Source organism: Typopeltis vanoorti, chromosome 2 (genome assembly GCF_054136105.1).
Source record: "Typopeltis vanoorti isolate ZY-2024b chromosome 2, IOZ_Tvanoo_1.0, whole genome shotgun sequence".
In the NCBI taxonomy this organism is placed as follows: domain Eukaryota; kingdom Metazoa; phylum Arthropoda; class Arachnida; order Uropygi; family Thelyphonidae; genus Typopeltis; species Typopeltis vanoorti.
In genome coordinates, this window is record NC_143550.1 from 135,391,250 (window position 1) to 135,405,878 (window position 14,629).

General features: G+C 34.9%; 1 protein-coding gene across 2 annotated transcripts in view; it reads left to right on the forward strand.

Annotated features, from left to right (window-relative positions):
• The first annotated feature begins 9,877 nt into the window (after positions 1–9,877).
• The window catches only part of LOC150109448 (aldo-keto reductase 1B-like), a 212,260-nt gene continuing 207,508 nt past the window's right edge, over positions 9,878–14,629 (forward strand). Inside the window, exon 1 of one of the 2 annotated variants that reach the window (XM_090408381.1) lies at positions 9,878–10,016. Coding sequence is in view for 1 of the 2 variants with exons in the window: in XM_090408374.1 (XP_090264500.1) it covers positions 10,122–10,193 (72 nt within the window). In the remaining variant the exon portion in view is untranslated. Of the gene's footprint in view, positions 10,017–10,099; positions 10,194–14,629 lie in introns of those variants that run through there. The other variant, XM_090408374.1, reaches the window with a different exon arrangement.

The window sequence follows — 14,629 nt, forward strand, 5'->3', positions numbered from 1 at the left end:
CATCTCAAAAATATAGCATAGTAGAATCTCTAGTATCCAGAGCAAACAAGATTTGTTCCTTTGAAGAATCTCTAAAACAGATTTGGAAATTCTCAAAGAAACAGCTGTACTAAATGGATATAATCCATAAATTACCACTCAAAATATAATCAATCACTCTCCTGCAACTCACTTCAGACAAGATGTAGCCCACAGGACTCCTGTATCATATATCAAAGCCATCTCTAAACGTTTGGCAAAAATTTTGAAAAAATACAAACTACCTATAAACCCATCAACCAAATTCACAACTTGTTACCTTTCCCAAAAGACAAACTTACACCAACACAAACCTGGCGTATACGAAGTACCATGTTCTTATAACTTATTTTACTATGTACATACAGGAAGATCTATAAATTAACGCATCTCTGAACATTAAGATCACATCCATCACATCAAACCTCACAAATCTAGCCTTGCACAACATGAAATTCAAAAGGCTAATCATAGGTTCCAATGGCAAAACACTCAACTATTACATAGACCCGTATATAAACATGAACGTTCAAAAAAGAAAGTGTTGAAGCCTTTTGTCACAGAGTTCTTAACTGGAACGACTGTCCAAAAGTCTGGGAAATTGTTATCCTCAAGTATATAAAATAAATTTATCTGTTATATTTTAATTAATTTTTACAGCACAATTAAATTTAATCCATGAATACGCGACTGTATACTTAGAAGGATTCGAATTTAAGCATGTGGGCTAATGTTTTTTTTTTTTTTTAATTACATTTCTATTGTTGCTTGACAATTGTACTGACGATGTCTTATGATACGTAAAATGAATTATTTATACATTAAAACGTTATCTACTGTGGTATAATACGTGTTATTTTATAGTTAATTCTACGAGGCCTGGCCTCGTATATGAGGACTTCATAACTTGAGAAATGAGACTCTAAACTTCACACTAGTTATATACTTTGCATCCCATAATAGTAGACTGACCATACGTGCGTTTTAACGGGACAGTACCGTTTTTTCATATTTCCCGGCAGTCCCCTCGTTTTAATAAAAATGTCGTGAGGCCCCCTTTTACGGGAAAGTACTGCACCATCTCAAATTCCCCAAATTTTATCGGGGCTCGGGACCGGCATAGCTAACGAATCAGGCCTATGGCTGGGACTCAAGTATTATTATTATTATTACGTAACACCTCCACGGAGGGAACCTACTCTACAACTTTTCACCAACTACAATAAATCGCAACTACACCAATGCCATCTACCGCCACTACTAGTATTTCCATAGACAATCACTAACATCCATGCCCAGAGTGGGATTCGAACTCACAGCCTAACCACTTGGCCAACCAAACTGGCAAGTATTCCTTGCAGGAGGAAACACCCCAGATAAACTGGGGAGAAAAACCCTGCTGTCCACGCCCAAGACCGGCTAACTTGGCTATATCTAGGTCAGGTCCGAGAGTATCTGATGCATCTAGGCAAAGAAAATTTAGGTGCCCCTATACATTGTCCCTATATATTTTTTCCCTGAACTATGTAGCAAAATTTGGTGCCCCAAAGCTTAGATCCCCTAGGCGATTGCCAGGTTTGCCTAATGATAAAGCCGGCCCTGGCTATGTCTGAGAAGGATCATTAAGATTTCACGTCGACGACGAGAATCGAATCCAGGACACTCCTTTCCTAGGCAAAGCGAAGTGCATAGCCACTCGGCTAACTCCGCTATCATCATACGCTATAAATAAATAAAATAAAAATGTCAATTTTGTCCCGTTTTTAATAAAAACTATAAATATACTTTAATATTGGTCAATCATAAATTATTATTCATAACCTATAATCGTATATCAATATCATGGATACCAGTAATTTGTATAACCATGGAGTCACATTGTTCGATACTAAATATCAATATCTGCAGTGATTTATTCAGAGAAAATAAAAAATATATGTTGGCAACACTTGCGCTTCTCAGACATGGAGTATATTCTGCTGTAGAGTTCGTTTTTGTTTTGCCTGTATGCTAACCGGTGGCTTTGTTATTCAATGCCAGTGGTTTAAATTTCATATTTTTTAAAGTTTTAAGTCTTATTCTTTAAAGCTTTAAGTATCCTTGCAATGCCAAAGAGGCAAAACTGCAGTTTTAATGATGATCTCCAGAAAAAATTCAAATTTATTAAAATGGACAAGCTGTGTATTGATGGAACAAAAATGGTATGCCAACATTGTAATGTCTATTTTTCCGTTGCTCATGGAGGCAGAAGCGACATCAACCATCTATGTAGCCAGAAACATAAGGATGCTGAAAAGACGGCTAATACATGTTGCCTTCTCGTGGTCCCTAACTCTAATACAATATTTTAATTAATGTCTGAAAATAGTATAGATTCGATGGTTTAGGTTAAAAACATCAGCTCGTTTATGGTGAGTCGTGGTAATAATGAAAGCGATAAAATTGCAGCAAGTGAAGCTCTTGTTGCTTATCATACTGTGCGTCATGGACAAAGTATTCGCGCAAATGACTGCTTGTCGACATCAATAAAAAAAAAAAAAAAATCAGCTAACGCATTTTTGTTCCTGTATAGGGAGCAGGCGAGGGCTTTTAAGCCACTATCTAACTTTTGGAGACTGAGTGGGCTGTTCAATATCCACTGGTAGCCAATCAGAGATATCTGGCTCAAGGCTATCACTAATTAATCGGCATGCAGTGAAGAAGAAGATGGCTAATACGTGCCGCCATCTCATGGTTCCTGACTCTAATACATTTTTAATGTCTGAAAATAGTATGGGTTCGACGGCCGATTTTCTTGAATTTAGGGGACGAAAAAACCCGAGTTTCCTGGATAAAAACCCGCTTGCCCGTGCTAGAGATTGACTAACTCGGGAACGGGTCGTAAAAGGCTTAGAAAATGTTCCAAGCGTCACTTCTACTGAGCTACACAGGCTCCTTGCTTGTCGACATTGATAAATAAAATTTATGAACCAAAATTTTCTTCAGCACATAGCAAATCAGAAGCAAGAATTACCAACATTTTATCGCCATACATATTGGATGAAGTAATAGAGGATTTGAATAAACAAAAAGCATTACTGTCAGTTTAAATGCATCAAACAAAAAAGACATCAAACTTTTTCCAATCGTTGTGCGATAGTTTTTGCCAAATTGTGGTGTTTAAGATAAAATTATAGACTTTATTTCCTTACCTGGTGAAATATCCGACATACAGTATGTTATCTTGAAGAAAGCAAGTGATTTGCCTTACAGAACATAATTGTTGCTTTGTGTGCTGGCAACACGAATACCAATTTTGGTGGTTGCAAAAAAACTTGAAGAAATTAATGTGTTTATGTAATGAAACTTTTTTTATCTTCTTATTTTTTCACGAATACAGAACCCCCCCCCTCCCGTTTTTGCCATCCCAAAGTCTCCTTTGTGTTGCAAGGAAATATGGTCATCCCACATCGTAGACAACTAATTTTCAAAATTTTACATTCCACAACATTGAACTCACAGCTCATTCATACAGCCTATTCAGATCCACCTGCAACAAAACTTGCTTAACTCCACATTGTTAAGCTCCACTTCTTGGAATGTTGCAATTATAATCTGTTGTTGTTTTTTTAATTTTTTTTAATAATATGACCAAATATTTCACCAACAAAAAGAAAAAGAAAACTTATACTTCAAATCCATAAAATAAATATAAATATGCTACATCTTCACGCGGTCTTTCATTTTATTAAGCTTTATTCATCATTACGGAAATTTGTGGGCTTTCTATATGAACGTTTTTGAAACATAAACTGATAATTACTAAATTAGTTCGTGATGCATCTGCTGAACTTGTTATCTCTTGCTTTCTTTGCACATACTTGAGATAACAGAATAAACTTCCATGATCCATTACTAATGAAGTGCTATAGTTTTATTTTATATTTCTATGAATTGGAAATGTTTGAACTCTAAAATGTCACAAATATATATCTCATATCTCATTACTTCACATGAAATCCTTTGTTAGCATTCACTTGGGAATAAAAGTGATGTCACTGCCACATTTTCTTCTTTCAAATCCGTCATATGACAAGTTGCATCCCCCTATGAATTAATTATCGCCATTTGACTCTTTCTCTGGCTATATCCATCAACTCTTTGAAGATGGATAATCGTGGCCTTTTCTTCAATGATTGTTGCCCAGTTCTTTCTCTTTTGATCGTCTTCCTCCAATAATTTCATTCATGGCTATTTCGGTAATCTCTGAGAAGACACTCTCTGAAGGTGTCCAAACCGTTTTAATTGTTGTTTAACAATTATGTCTGTGACATCTTCTCTGTGGTTTAGTTCGTTTTTGACTTTCCCATTTGTTCTGTGTTCTGACCAGTGAAATTTTATTTACTTTTCTTAAGCCTTTCATTTCTAATCCTTTTAAGAAGCCGCCGTAGCTCAATTGAAAGAACAACTAGACATTGTGCCCTTCGATTGGAAAAGACCTGCGTTCGATTCTCGTCGTGACGAGAGAATCCTTATATGGGCTTTTTCAATTGAAGGTGAGTTAGCCGATCTCATATATGGTGGTAGCAGGGTTTTTCATATAGCAGTGAAGGCCGATTTGTCCCGCGTACAGACAAATCGGCCTTCAGAACACACGCAATTTACAGACAAAAAATACTATTGTTGGTGGTAATAATGGGCGATAGATGGCGCTGATGGTAATAGTGTCGTAGTTGGAGAATTAGGTAGTAGTGGAGAGGATGAGATGTATTTGGCGAATTAGAATAGTGTGCCCTCCCACGATGAGTTCTTGGACTTCCTGGAAGTCTCACGTGGTAATAATAATAATTAATAATTTTTCTGTATTCTGCTTTTCCGTATTCCTTGCTGGCTGACTGTTCACATTACGACTCCATATTTTGCCATAGGTATAATAGTAGTTTTATAGAATTTTAGTTTGCGGCTTTTTAAAATGCTATTATTTTCCATGTTTTATTTAATTTGTTCATATTAAATCATCCTGTATCGAGTTTCTATTTTACTGTGGTGTCGAGGTTGTGAGTAATCAAACTGTCAAGATATGTAGCTTTCTTTACCTGTTTATTCTATGATTTTCTAAACGTATCTAAAATTTTTACTCACTTCTTGTTTTCATTATAGTTGGCTTGCTTAAATTGATTTTCATTCCATAAGTTTTGTATCCTCCGTTTAAATCTTTTATTGTATTTTCATGCTGTGTGCTCTACTTTCTGTAAGAATAATAATATAATCTTCATATTTAATGTGGCTGATATTCACACCATTTATTTGTAAATCTGGTCCTTTGGATATGGGTTCGCATATTTCTTCGAGACAGAGAGTAAATGAGTGTGGCGAGAGCCAGGATCTCTACTTGACTCATTTTCCTACCGTGAATTGGTCTTTTTAATTTTATTTAGCAATTGTTTTGGGATATTTATAGTAATTCATAATAAATGTTTCTATTTCAGTGTCTAATGTTATTGATTTTAAAGGGTTTATCGTTTCATTCCTGTCGAGAGAATCAAATTCTTGTTTACTGTCAATAAAACTACAATTCATATGTATGTATTCATATGTGTTTATTATAAATTATAAACATAACTTTCAGGCAAAGTTATTGGTTTATAATTTTCACACCTCCATTTACTTCCTTTTTGAATATTAGTGTTATGATGCCTATTTTCTAGTCATCTGGTATTTCATCAGCTAACGCCTTTTATTGCCATATAGGAAGTAGTCAAAGCCGTTTTAGCACTATGTAACTTTTGGAGACGGGGGGGGGGAGTTCAATCCCTACCAGTAGTCAGAGAAAGCCAGCTCAATGGTATCACTAATTACACATGGCATCAATAAAGAGAGGCGGCTGACAAGTGCTGCCATCTCGTGGTCCCTAATCCTAACACTATGTTTTATCGTCTGAAAATAGCATGGGTTCTAGGTCGATTTTTTTGAGTATATAGTATTTGATTGAAAAGCTCTATCAGAAAATTGATGGCTCCATATTCTGAACAGTTCCATCATAACTAGACATCATCATCATCATCATACGTATCAAGGATTTAGGCCTAGCATGGCAAGTTCCGGCCGTAGAAGTCATCGTTGAATCGTTTAAGAGGACGTCCTGGTTTTCTTTTTCTTAATGGCTTGTACTTTAAGGCTTGTTTTGGTAATCTTTCTGTTTTCATTCTTTGAACGTGTTCCATCCATTTATGTTTATATTTTTTAATTTTTTCTATTACTGGTTCTTGGTTTAATTCTTTCATAATATCTTCGTTTCTTTTGTGATCAAATAGGGTATACTTTGCAGTTTTTCTCATAAACTTCATTTCTGCTGTTGTTAATCTTTGTTTGTCTTTTTATTTTATTGACCAGATTTCGCTTCCATATATTAAGACCGGTAGGGTTAATGTATTGTATTCTTTTAGCCTGGTTTGTTTTTGAACTAGGTTTGGTTTAAAGATAGAGTTAATTACACATGTTATTTTTAAATATTTTGCAATTTTTATGTTTATATCTTTTTCATTTTCATATGTGATCATACATCCTAGGTAGTTAAATGAATTCACCTGTTCTAAGATCTTGTTATCTATTACTATTTTAGTTCTTGCTGGATCTTGTTCTTTAAAGGCCATAGTTTTTGATTTTTTCGTTGATATTATCATACCATAATCTTTGGATATCTCGTTTAGATTTAAAATAGCTTTCTGTAAGTTATCTTCAGAATTTGTAATTATTATTTGGTCGTCTGCAAAGAGGAGAGTGTTTAAGTTAACTGTAGGTGAAAGTTTAATTCCTTGATGTAAATTTTTACTCCATTTTATTATTATTTCATTTAAGTAGATATTAAAAAGAGTTGCTGAGAGGGGACATCCCTGTCGGACCCCTTGGTTTATCTCTCTTGTATATGATAGTTCGTGATTTAATCTTATTTGTATTTGATTATTTTCATATATACTTGTGATAGCTTATAGGATATTATTTGGTATTTGTCTTTCTTTTAATATGTTAAATAATATGTTTCTTTTAACTTTGTCAAATGCTTTTTCAAAGTCAATAAATGCAATATGTGTTTCTAAATTATATTCTCTTCTTTTCTCTATTATTAATTTTAGGCAAAAGGCTGGTACATGATCATCCTTTTCTAAATCCATTCTCTACGTCTAGAATAAAGTTTTCGGAATATTTCATTAGTTTTGTTATTTAAGATTCTGCTATATATTTTGTAACAGGAATTTAGTATGCTGATACCTCTATTGTTTTTAGGGTCATCTCTATTACCTTTCTTAAAGATAGGAATCACTATTGCTCTTTTCCATTTTAGTGGGGGAATACCAGTTGAGTAAATTTTATTTAAAAATAGTAAGAGTCTTTCTTTGAATCTTGTTCCTGCGTATTTATATAGTTCTGAACCTAGCTTATCTTCTCCAGGTGATTTTCCGTTTCTTGTTTCTTTCAAGCTGATTTCTAATTCTTCTTTAGTTATTTCCTTTTCATTTTCGTTAATTGTTTGCCAGTTGTCTTTTTTAAAATATTTGTCTGTCCACAGTTCTGTGTAGTAATTTAGAAATTCTTCTAATTTCAATTCAGTGTTTAATTTTATGTTTTCTTTGGTATCTGCATTTAAGTGTTTCAAAATCTTATATACATTGGGTCTTATTTTATATAAATCATGTTCTAAATTAGAAACAAATTTATTCATGATTCTCTATGTCTTTTCTGACTTCTCTTTTAGCTCTTATTCTTTTATATTCTATTTCATCTTCTAATCTTTTACTGCTTAACCATTTGTGATAGGCTTCTTTTTTCTTTTTGATTATTTCTTTGATTGTATCATCCCAGATCTTCAGTTTTTTTCTTTCATTGAATTTTTTGGTCTTTCCTAAGCTTTCATTTGCTACTGCATTTAGTATCGTTTTTATATTAAGCCATTCTATTTCTATTTCTTTATTTTGTTTAATTTTATCTAGATATTGGTTAATTCTTTGTTCATATAGCCATTGTACAGTTGTGTCATTCAATAGTCTAGTTTTATAAACAAATGTTTCAATTTTTCTTTTTGTTCTTGTTACTTGTAGCCATTTAGGTGGTAATCTTAATTTTATTTTAACAAGGAAGTGGTCACTGCTTATTTCATATCCTCTGTGAACTCTAACATCTAGTGAAAATTTTGATGTCTTTTCATTTAATATGAAGTAATCTAATATTGATTTCCATCCTCTTGCTGCCCAAGTATATTTATGTATGTCTTTATGTTTATAGAAGGAATTCGTTATTTTTAGGTTATTATAAACTACAAAGTCAATCAATTTTTTACCATTTCTAGACATTTTCTACCATTTCATAACTAGGCGATTTAGACAATTTCATTTGGTTTATTGCACTCAAAATTTGGCTAACATTTTATCTGAATTGCATTCATTCACAATGTTATTGAGTAAAAATCCGATTTCTTTAATGTTTTTACATTTTGTATTGAAGGTTTGCAGTTATTTTTTATCAGAATGTAATCGATACAATTTTTAATCATTCTATCTGGAGATGTTCATGTGTATTTGCATGGTGGTCTATGGACATATATGAATTTGAATAGATCAGGGATGTTTAACCCACTAAGACAATGGTTTTAACCGGTGTTCCGCTAACTGGTTACAAGTGTTCCGTCGGTGAAATATGTCACATGCCATTTTTCACCGGCAGAATGAATTAGCTGAGTGTAATTAGAGAGGGATTTACTTAAAAATCGATTCCGCTAAGGAGAGTTGGATTTCGGGGGGGGGGGGGTCCTGCGAGACAGCATTTTGAGTCTCCGGGAAGGTTGCTTTCCGGCGTGGTCCATGAAGGGCAATTTCGGTGGCTGCTTTTCTCTGGAATATGAGCAGTTCTGCTCAGTGGTAGAATGAGCCTGTCGCTGAGTGGAACCAACGTTGAGTTGGACAGTCTTTCGGTCACTCGTAGGGAGTGTCCGAGGGATCGCCTAATTTTTAGAGATATCCTTTACTTAAACAGTGATCGCTGACGAAAACCAATGAGTTGAAAACAGCTGTCAGGTCAATGAAACCTTATCAATATGGACCAATAGAAGGCAATATACGGGAGCTTTTAGTGTCCGTGCTTTCCTACTTGGTTCGGTTAGGGCAACTCGTAGTATGACGGCGAGTGTATTCCCGCAAGCTCTCTGGTCAGTTTTCGCACGAAACTTTTATAGTTTCTGTATTCGGCTATGAATGATGTTGGACATCATTCATAGCCGAATTCAATTCAACATCAAATGATGTTGGATTGAATATCCGCTTAATTTATGTAACCTCATCGCCGAATTGAAGCCTTTTGGCTCTTTATTTAGTAAATATTCTCAAGTCGTCTACTCAACTCGCCCATCCCCCAGGATTAAATCCTGAGTGCGCTACTGTATAGTAATAATAAAATAAATAAATAAATGAAAAGTTTAGCTGTCTTTCAGATCAGAAACAGAACATTGTATTTTTATGCTACCCAAGTCTGATATTTGGTTTGTCGCTTGTGACAATATCCAGCTGCTGTAATCATTTTTTTCTTTTTTCCGATTTCACCAGCCTTGCACCAAATCTTATACAAGTATCGCAAACAATTAGTTTGAATTCTTAAATTAGGCCGGCTTTGAACAATGTTTCATAATTTTAGACTTCTTTTTATTTGTTTCGTATTTCGTTCGAAAACCTCATATTTCATATGAGTTTTTGAAATATTTCATATTTCATATGAGTGCTCAGCTCAAGCAAATGACATAACATTTTCATTCACTTCTACACAGATGGTTATCTCCTATTTAAAATTTCATTTGGAATAAGCGGAAGAATGCTATTTGTATATAAACAATATCTCCTATTTAAAATTTCATTTGGGATAAGCGGAAGAATGCTATTTGTATATAAACAATACTTCATCATTATTAATTAAATACAGTATTAGGGAGAAAAAAAACGAAATATTGCGTTTTGATTGGAGGCGCTACGCAAAAGGTATGAGTATTCTTTGAGCTACTAAATATATTCAATCAAATTTAGGCTGATTTGATGTTTGTCTGAAGTAAAGGTAATAGAAACATTGGATAAAGTTATTTTTATATGGCGCTAATCCCAGCAATAACATTAGCAAATGAGACCAAAGTTCCAGTCCTTGGTCTGGGCTCATGGAGGGTATGTTATTCTTTTTAAACATATTGTAATATAAAAAATCATTTGTCTTCAACATGTAACTATGAAGTGCTGAAAGTAATCTACACAGTTTTGACTTTTACTATTAGATAGTGGGTTTGTGAAATTATGAATTTATATGCATGTGTTTAATCCATCCTCTAGTTTTAAGGCACAACTAGCAAAGGAAGAAAAAAAAGAGATAGCTGTGTGCCATTTTTCGTATGGACAAACGGCGATATTTGCGATTTATTTTGTTCTATTTTTCCTAACCATTAAGGCTTCTGATAAAGTTTTATTGTTATTATTATGCAAGACCCCATGGAGTCAAAGATTCATCTGATAGGTTCTTTTATCATACACACACAGCTCATCATACCATGATTTAAACATGCTCAATTTCTCTGCAGATACCACGCTCTCAATCAAAGCATTCTAATCATTCACAACTCTGCATGAAGAAAACCTGCTTCTCACACCCCTATTCAGACACTCTTTATACAGTTTCCAGGGATGACCTCTGGTTCTTCCCTGATCTGTCACTATTTTCTGTAGAACCTCTCCACATTGATCCTATAACAACCCCTTGCTAACTTGTAGGTCTCTATCATATCTCCCCCTCTTCATCGTGTCCACCAGACTCTGCAAGTTGCATCTTCTCAATCTTTCCTCATACTCGACATTCCAGAGGTTAGAAACTACCTTAGTCAGTCACCTCTGGACCCTTTCCAACATCTCTTCATTCTTCTGAAGACCAAATCTGGGCACAATAGTCCATGTGTGGCCTAATCAAAGCCTTATACAAAGGAACAAGAATCTCCCTACTTCTACATGTCAGTGTCCTCCACATCATTCCCAGAAGCCTTTGTGTTGTCTTCACAATTTTGGCAATGTGTCCCCTAAATTTCAGATCCTTATCCACTATCACCCCAGATCTCTTATTTCCTCCACCTCCAACAATATATCCTCACTAAGCATAAATTCTGCATCCCATCTTTGTTTTTGACAGGATTCCTTGCTGTTATTCTGGTTGCACCACAGATATTGAGGATGAGTTGAATGGATGGATCCTGTTATTTACAAGTGATACCAAACTGGGGAGGGCAATAGTTAATGATAATGATGATAATGTAGAGATGAGATTCTGCAAAATGGTCTAAATAGACTAGTTGTTTTGGCAGAGGAAACTGGCTGCCAACCACATGTGCCAAAGTGTAAAATTTATTCACTTTGGAATTAAAAAAAAAAAAAAAAAAGATATATATTGTACAAGGTATATTGCATAGATGGAACTATGTAATATACCTTGTGTTGCTAAAAATTGACAAGGCTAAGGATTTATGGGTAATGGAAAACAGAGTTGAAGTTCAGAGGACATGTTGAAAAAGTGGACAGAATACTCAAAGGATACTTGAATATTAAGAAAAACACAAGCAGAAATAAGGAAGTTATGATCCTACATTATAAACTTTGATATGACAAATCACAACTATAGTGCACAAATTTGGTAGCTTGGGTTTCTTGGGGATCTGTATGTGCAAGTGTGCGTGCACGCGCTCGTATCTCATTCGGAAATGAGATACGAGCTCACTCATGATGTCATTGATTTAATATGCTTAAAAGGGTTGTGTTTTTACATTAGGATTCTGGAGGGGTATGAGGAGTATGGAGGAGGAGAGAGAAGATAATTCTAGGGCTACGAAATCGGTTATGAAAGCTAATCAAATAAAAAGATAATCATAGTTTACTGATGAAAATTCAAATGAGTGTAGTCATAATTCTAGGAAAGAGTAAGGAGTGACCCCTTGCTTCCTTCAGTCCAGTCATGTATTGAAAGATTTTTTTCACTTCCACTCTGTAAAAAACTCCTTTAGTAACATATATGTTTCTGTACTTACTGGCCACCGAATTAGAAACTTTTATTTAATACAGTGGTTTACATATAGATTTGCGACTGCCAATACCGATCCTCTTCAATTCTCAAAACTTCAGTGAAATATGGGTTGAGAATAGTCTTCATTAAATGCTTCTGTCAATTGCTGCATAAGAAGTTCTCTTTGTCCATACAAGCCTTCTCAGATGATACCAATTGCAATACAGGTTATTTTAACACTGAGTAAACATCTGGGATATCTCACATTTTACGAAACCCGTTGGCTCTTATGTTTTCAAAATCATTGCTCCAGCCATAAGCCCTTTATTGAACTCCAAAAGATCCTTTGTTTTTCCTATTGTGATCAATACTATTGATGATTACTGACCAGCAGCATTTTTAAACAGTTGCCTAGAACATATGGCAATGTACATGATCAAGTATTTTGCATATATTTGATTGGGTTAGATGTTAATAAGGCTGTGGGAATGGATGACACATCACCACATATTCTTAAGGAAGGCGCACAACAGTTAGCTATGCCTTGACCTGGTTGTTTAATGAAAGTCTTATAGACACCAGTCTCTATAACTGCAGTTGTTGTCAAGGTGTTGGAGAAATTGGTTAGGAATAGAATACAGGATTGGGCTGATGGATATAGCATTCTTTATGATGGTCAGCTTTTACTTGCATTTTATGATACAGTAATATATCTATAGTGCACCAATTGCACTATATGATATAAAATCTATATCATATACAGTGATATAGATTTGGTAGATTATCACATGATAAGTTGGTGTACAAGCTGCAGAGAATGGGAATAAACAAGGCTGTACTCACATTTTTCTCATGGTGGGCAGGGCCCCCAAGGTGCTAGAGTTCTCTGGGATCCTTAAATTGGCCTTAATGTTTTGGGGACTCCAGCTAGAGCCTTGCATAAGTATAGCCCTGGAAATAAATAGTGTATTGATGGATCAAAGATTGGTTCTCTGAGCAATACTAGCAAGTTGTATATGATGGCGTAGTATCTCAAAAAAGGAGAATAACCAGTGGCACACCCCAGAATTCTTTTCTTGGGCCCTTGCTGTTTAACTTGTTTGTAAATGATATATCATGTGGACCGACTGAGGATCTACAGTTGTTTGCTGATGATGATGCAAAATTGGGGAGAATTATAAGTAGCACTGCAGTCAACTTAAATGCAAGATTCTAAAGCACTTGTGTTTCTGGGACATAGCAGTTCTATCTGAAGCAAACATCACCTCAGGTAGAGAATTGTCTGGTAAAGGTATTTGTATTTAGAGATCAACCCTTTTAACAAGTGATACATGGCACCTTACGATTTCCCCTTCATTTTCTATAGTATATCATTGGTATGGAAATATCAATATATTTCCATACCAATGTGCATGTTGTTAATGATGTGTGCACGCACACACACATCATTAACAATGTGCATTACAGTAGCAAGTTTTTGTTACAACACATGAGTTATAACAATGTACATAATATATCCTGTTTAGTGCCCAGCTATCATCAATTTCTGATATATACTCTCGAGGAAAGGGATGTACAGAATACTGTGATAGTATTACATAATTATGTTGCATATTGTTTAATGCACATAGTCATTCAAAAATTCCTGATATGTATCCTCTAGAAGCGTATGTACAGGATTCTATGACGTTACTATTATTAATTTATTATTATTATTACATGGGCTCCATGTAATCCTTAGACTCATCGAGGGAGGTGCTAAACATTATGCCATTTGTTCAATATTTATCATACTTCACTTTGAACTTATTCATAGTCAAGGCACCCACAATAGACTCTAGCATCCTATTCCACTCGTTCATCACTCTCCAAGTAAAAAATCTAGTCCTCACATCCCTATTAACTACACTCTTGCTCAATTTCCAAGGGTAGTCCCTAGTTCTTCCACCACTAAACCTGCTCAGAAAAATTTCCTCTGTATTCATCTTGTATAAACCTTTTGGGAATCTGTATATCCCAATCATATTTTTTTACCACAAATTTCTGTAATGCACATTTCTTCAACATATCCTCATAAGCTGCATTCCATATTCCTACCACCATCTTGGTCACTCACCTCTGGAGCCTCTCCACCTCCTTATTCCCAAGAAACCTGGGTAATCAGATCTATGCACAATAGTCAAGATGAGGTCTTACCAAGGCCCTATAAAGAAATATAATAGTATGCTTATCTCTGCTCATCAGGTTGTTATTCAATCACCAAGTAATCCAATAAGCTGTTTCAGCCACTTTTACAACATGCCCTCAAAACTTTGACTCCCTATACACTACCCCCCCCCCAATCCCTGGCTTAAACAATTTCCTGGAGTACAGTTCCATCAATATGGTACACAACCTAGGGTTACCATATTCTAAAATGCCGACACCCCATTGCCTGACCAACTCGTTCCAGACACAAACATCTAACACAAAAATAAATACATATGTTTGAAATCTTTGCCTTTATAAGCTTTTCATTAATTAGATGTGATGAGTATGCTTATTAGAATAAACAAAAATATGAGAT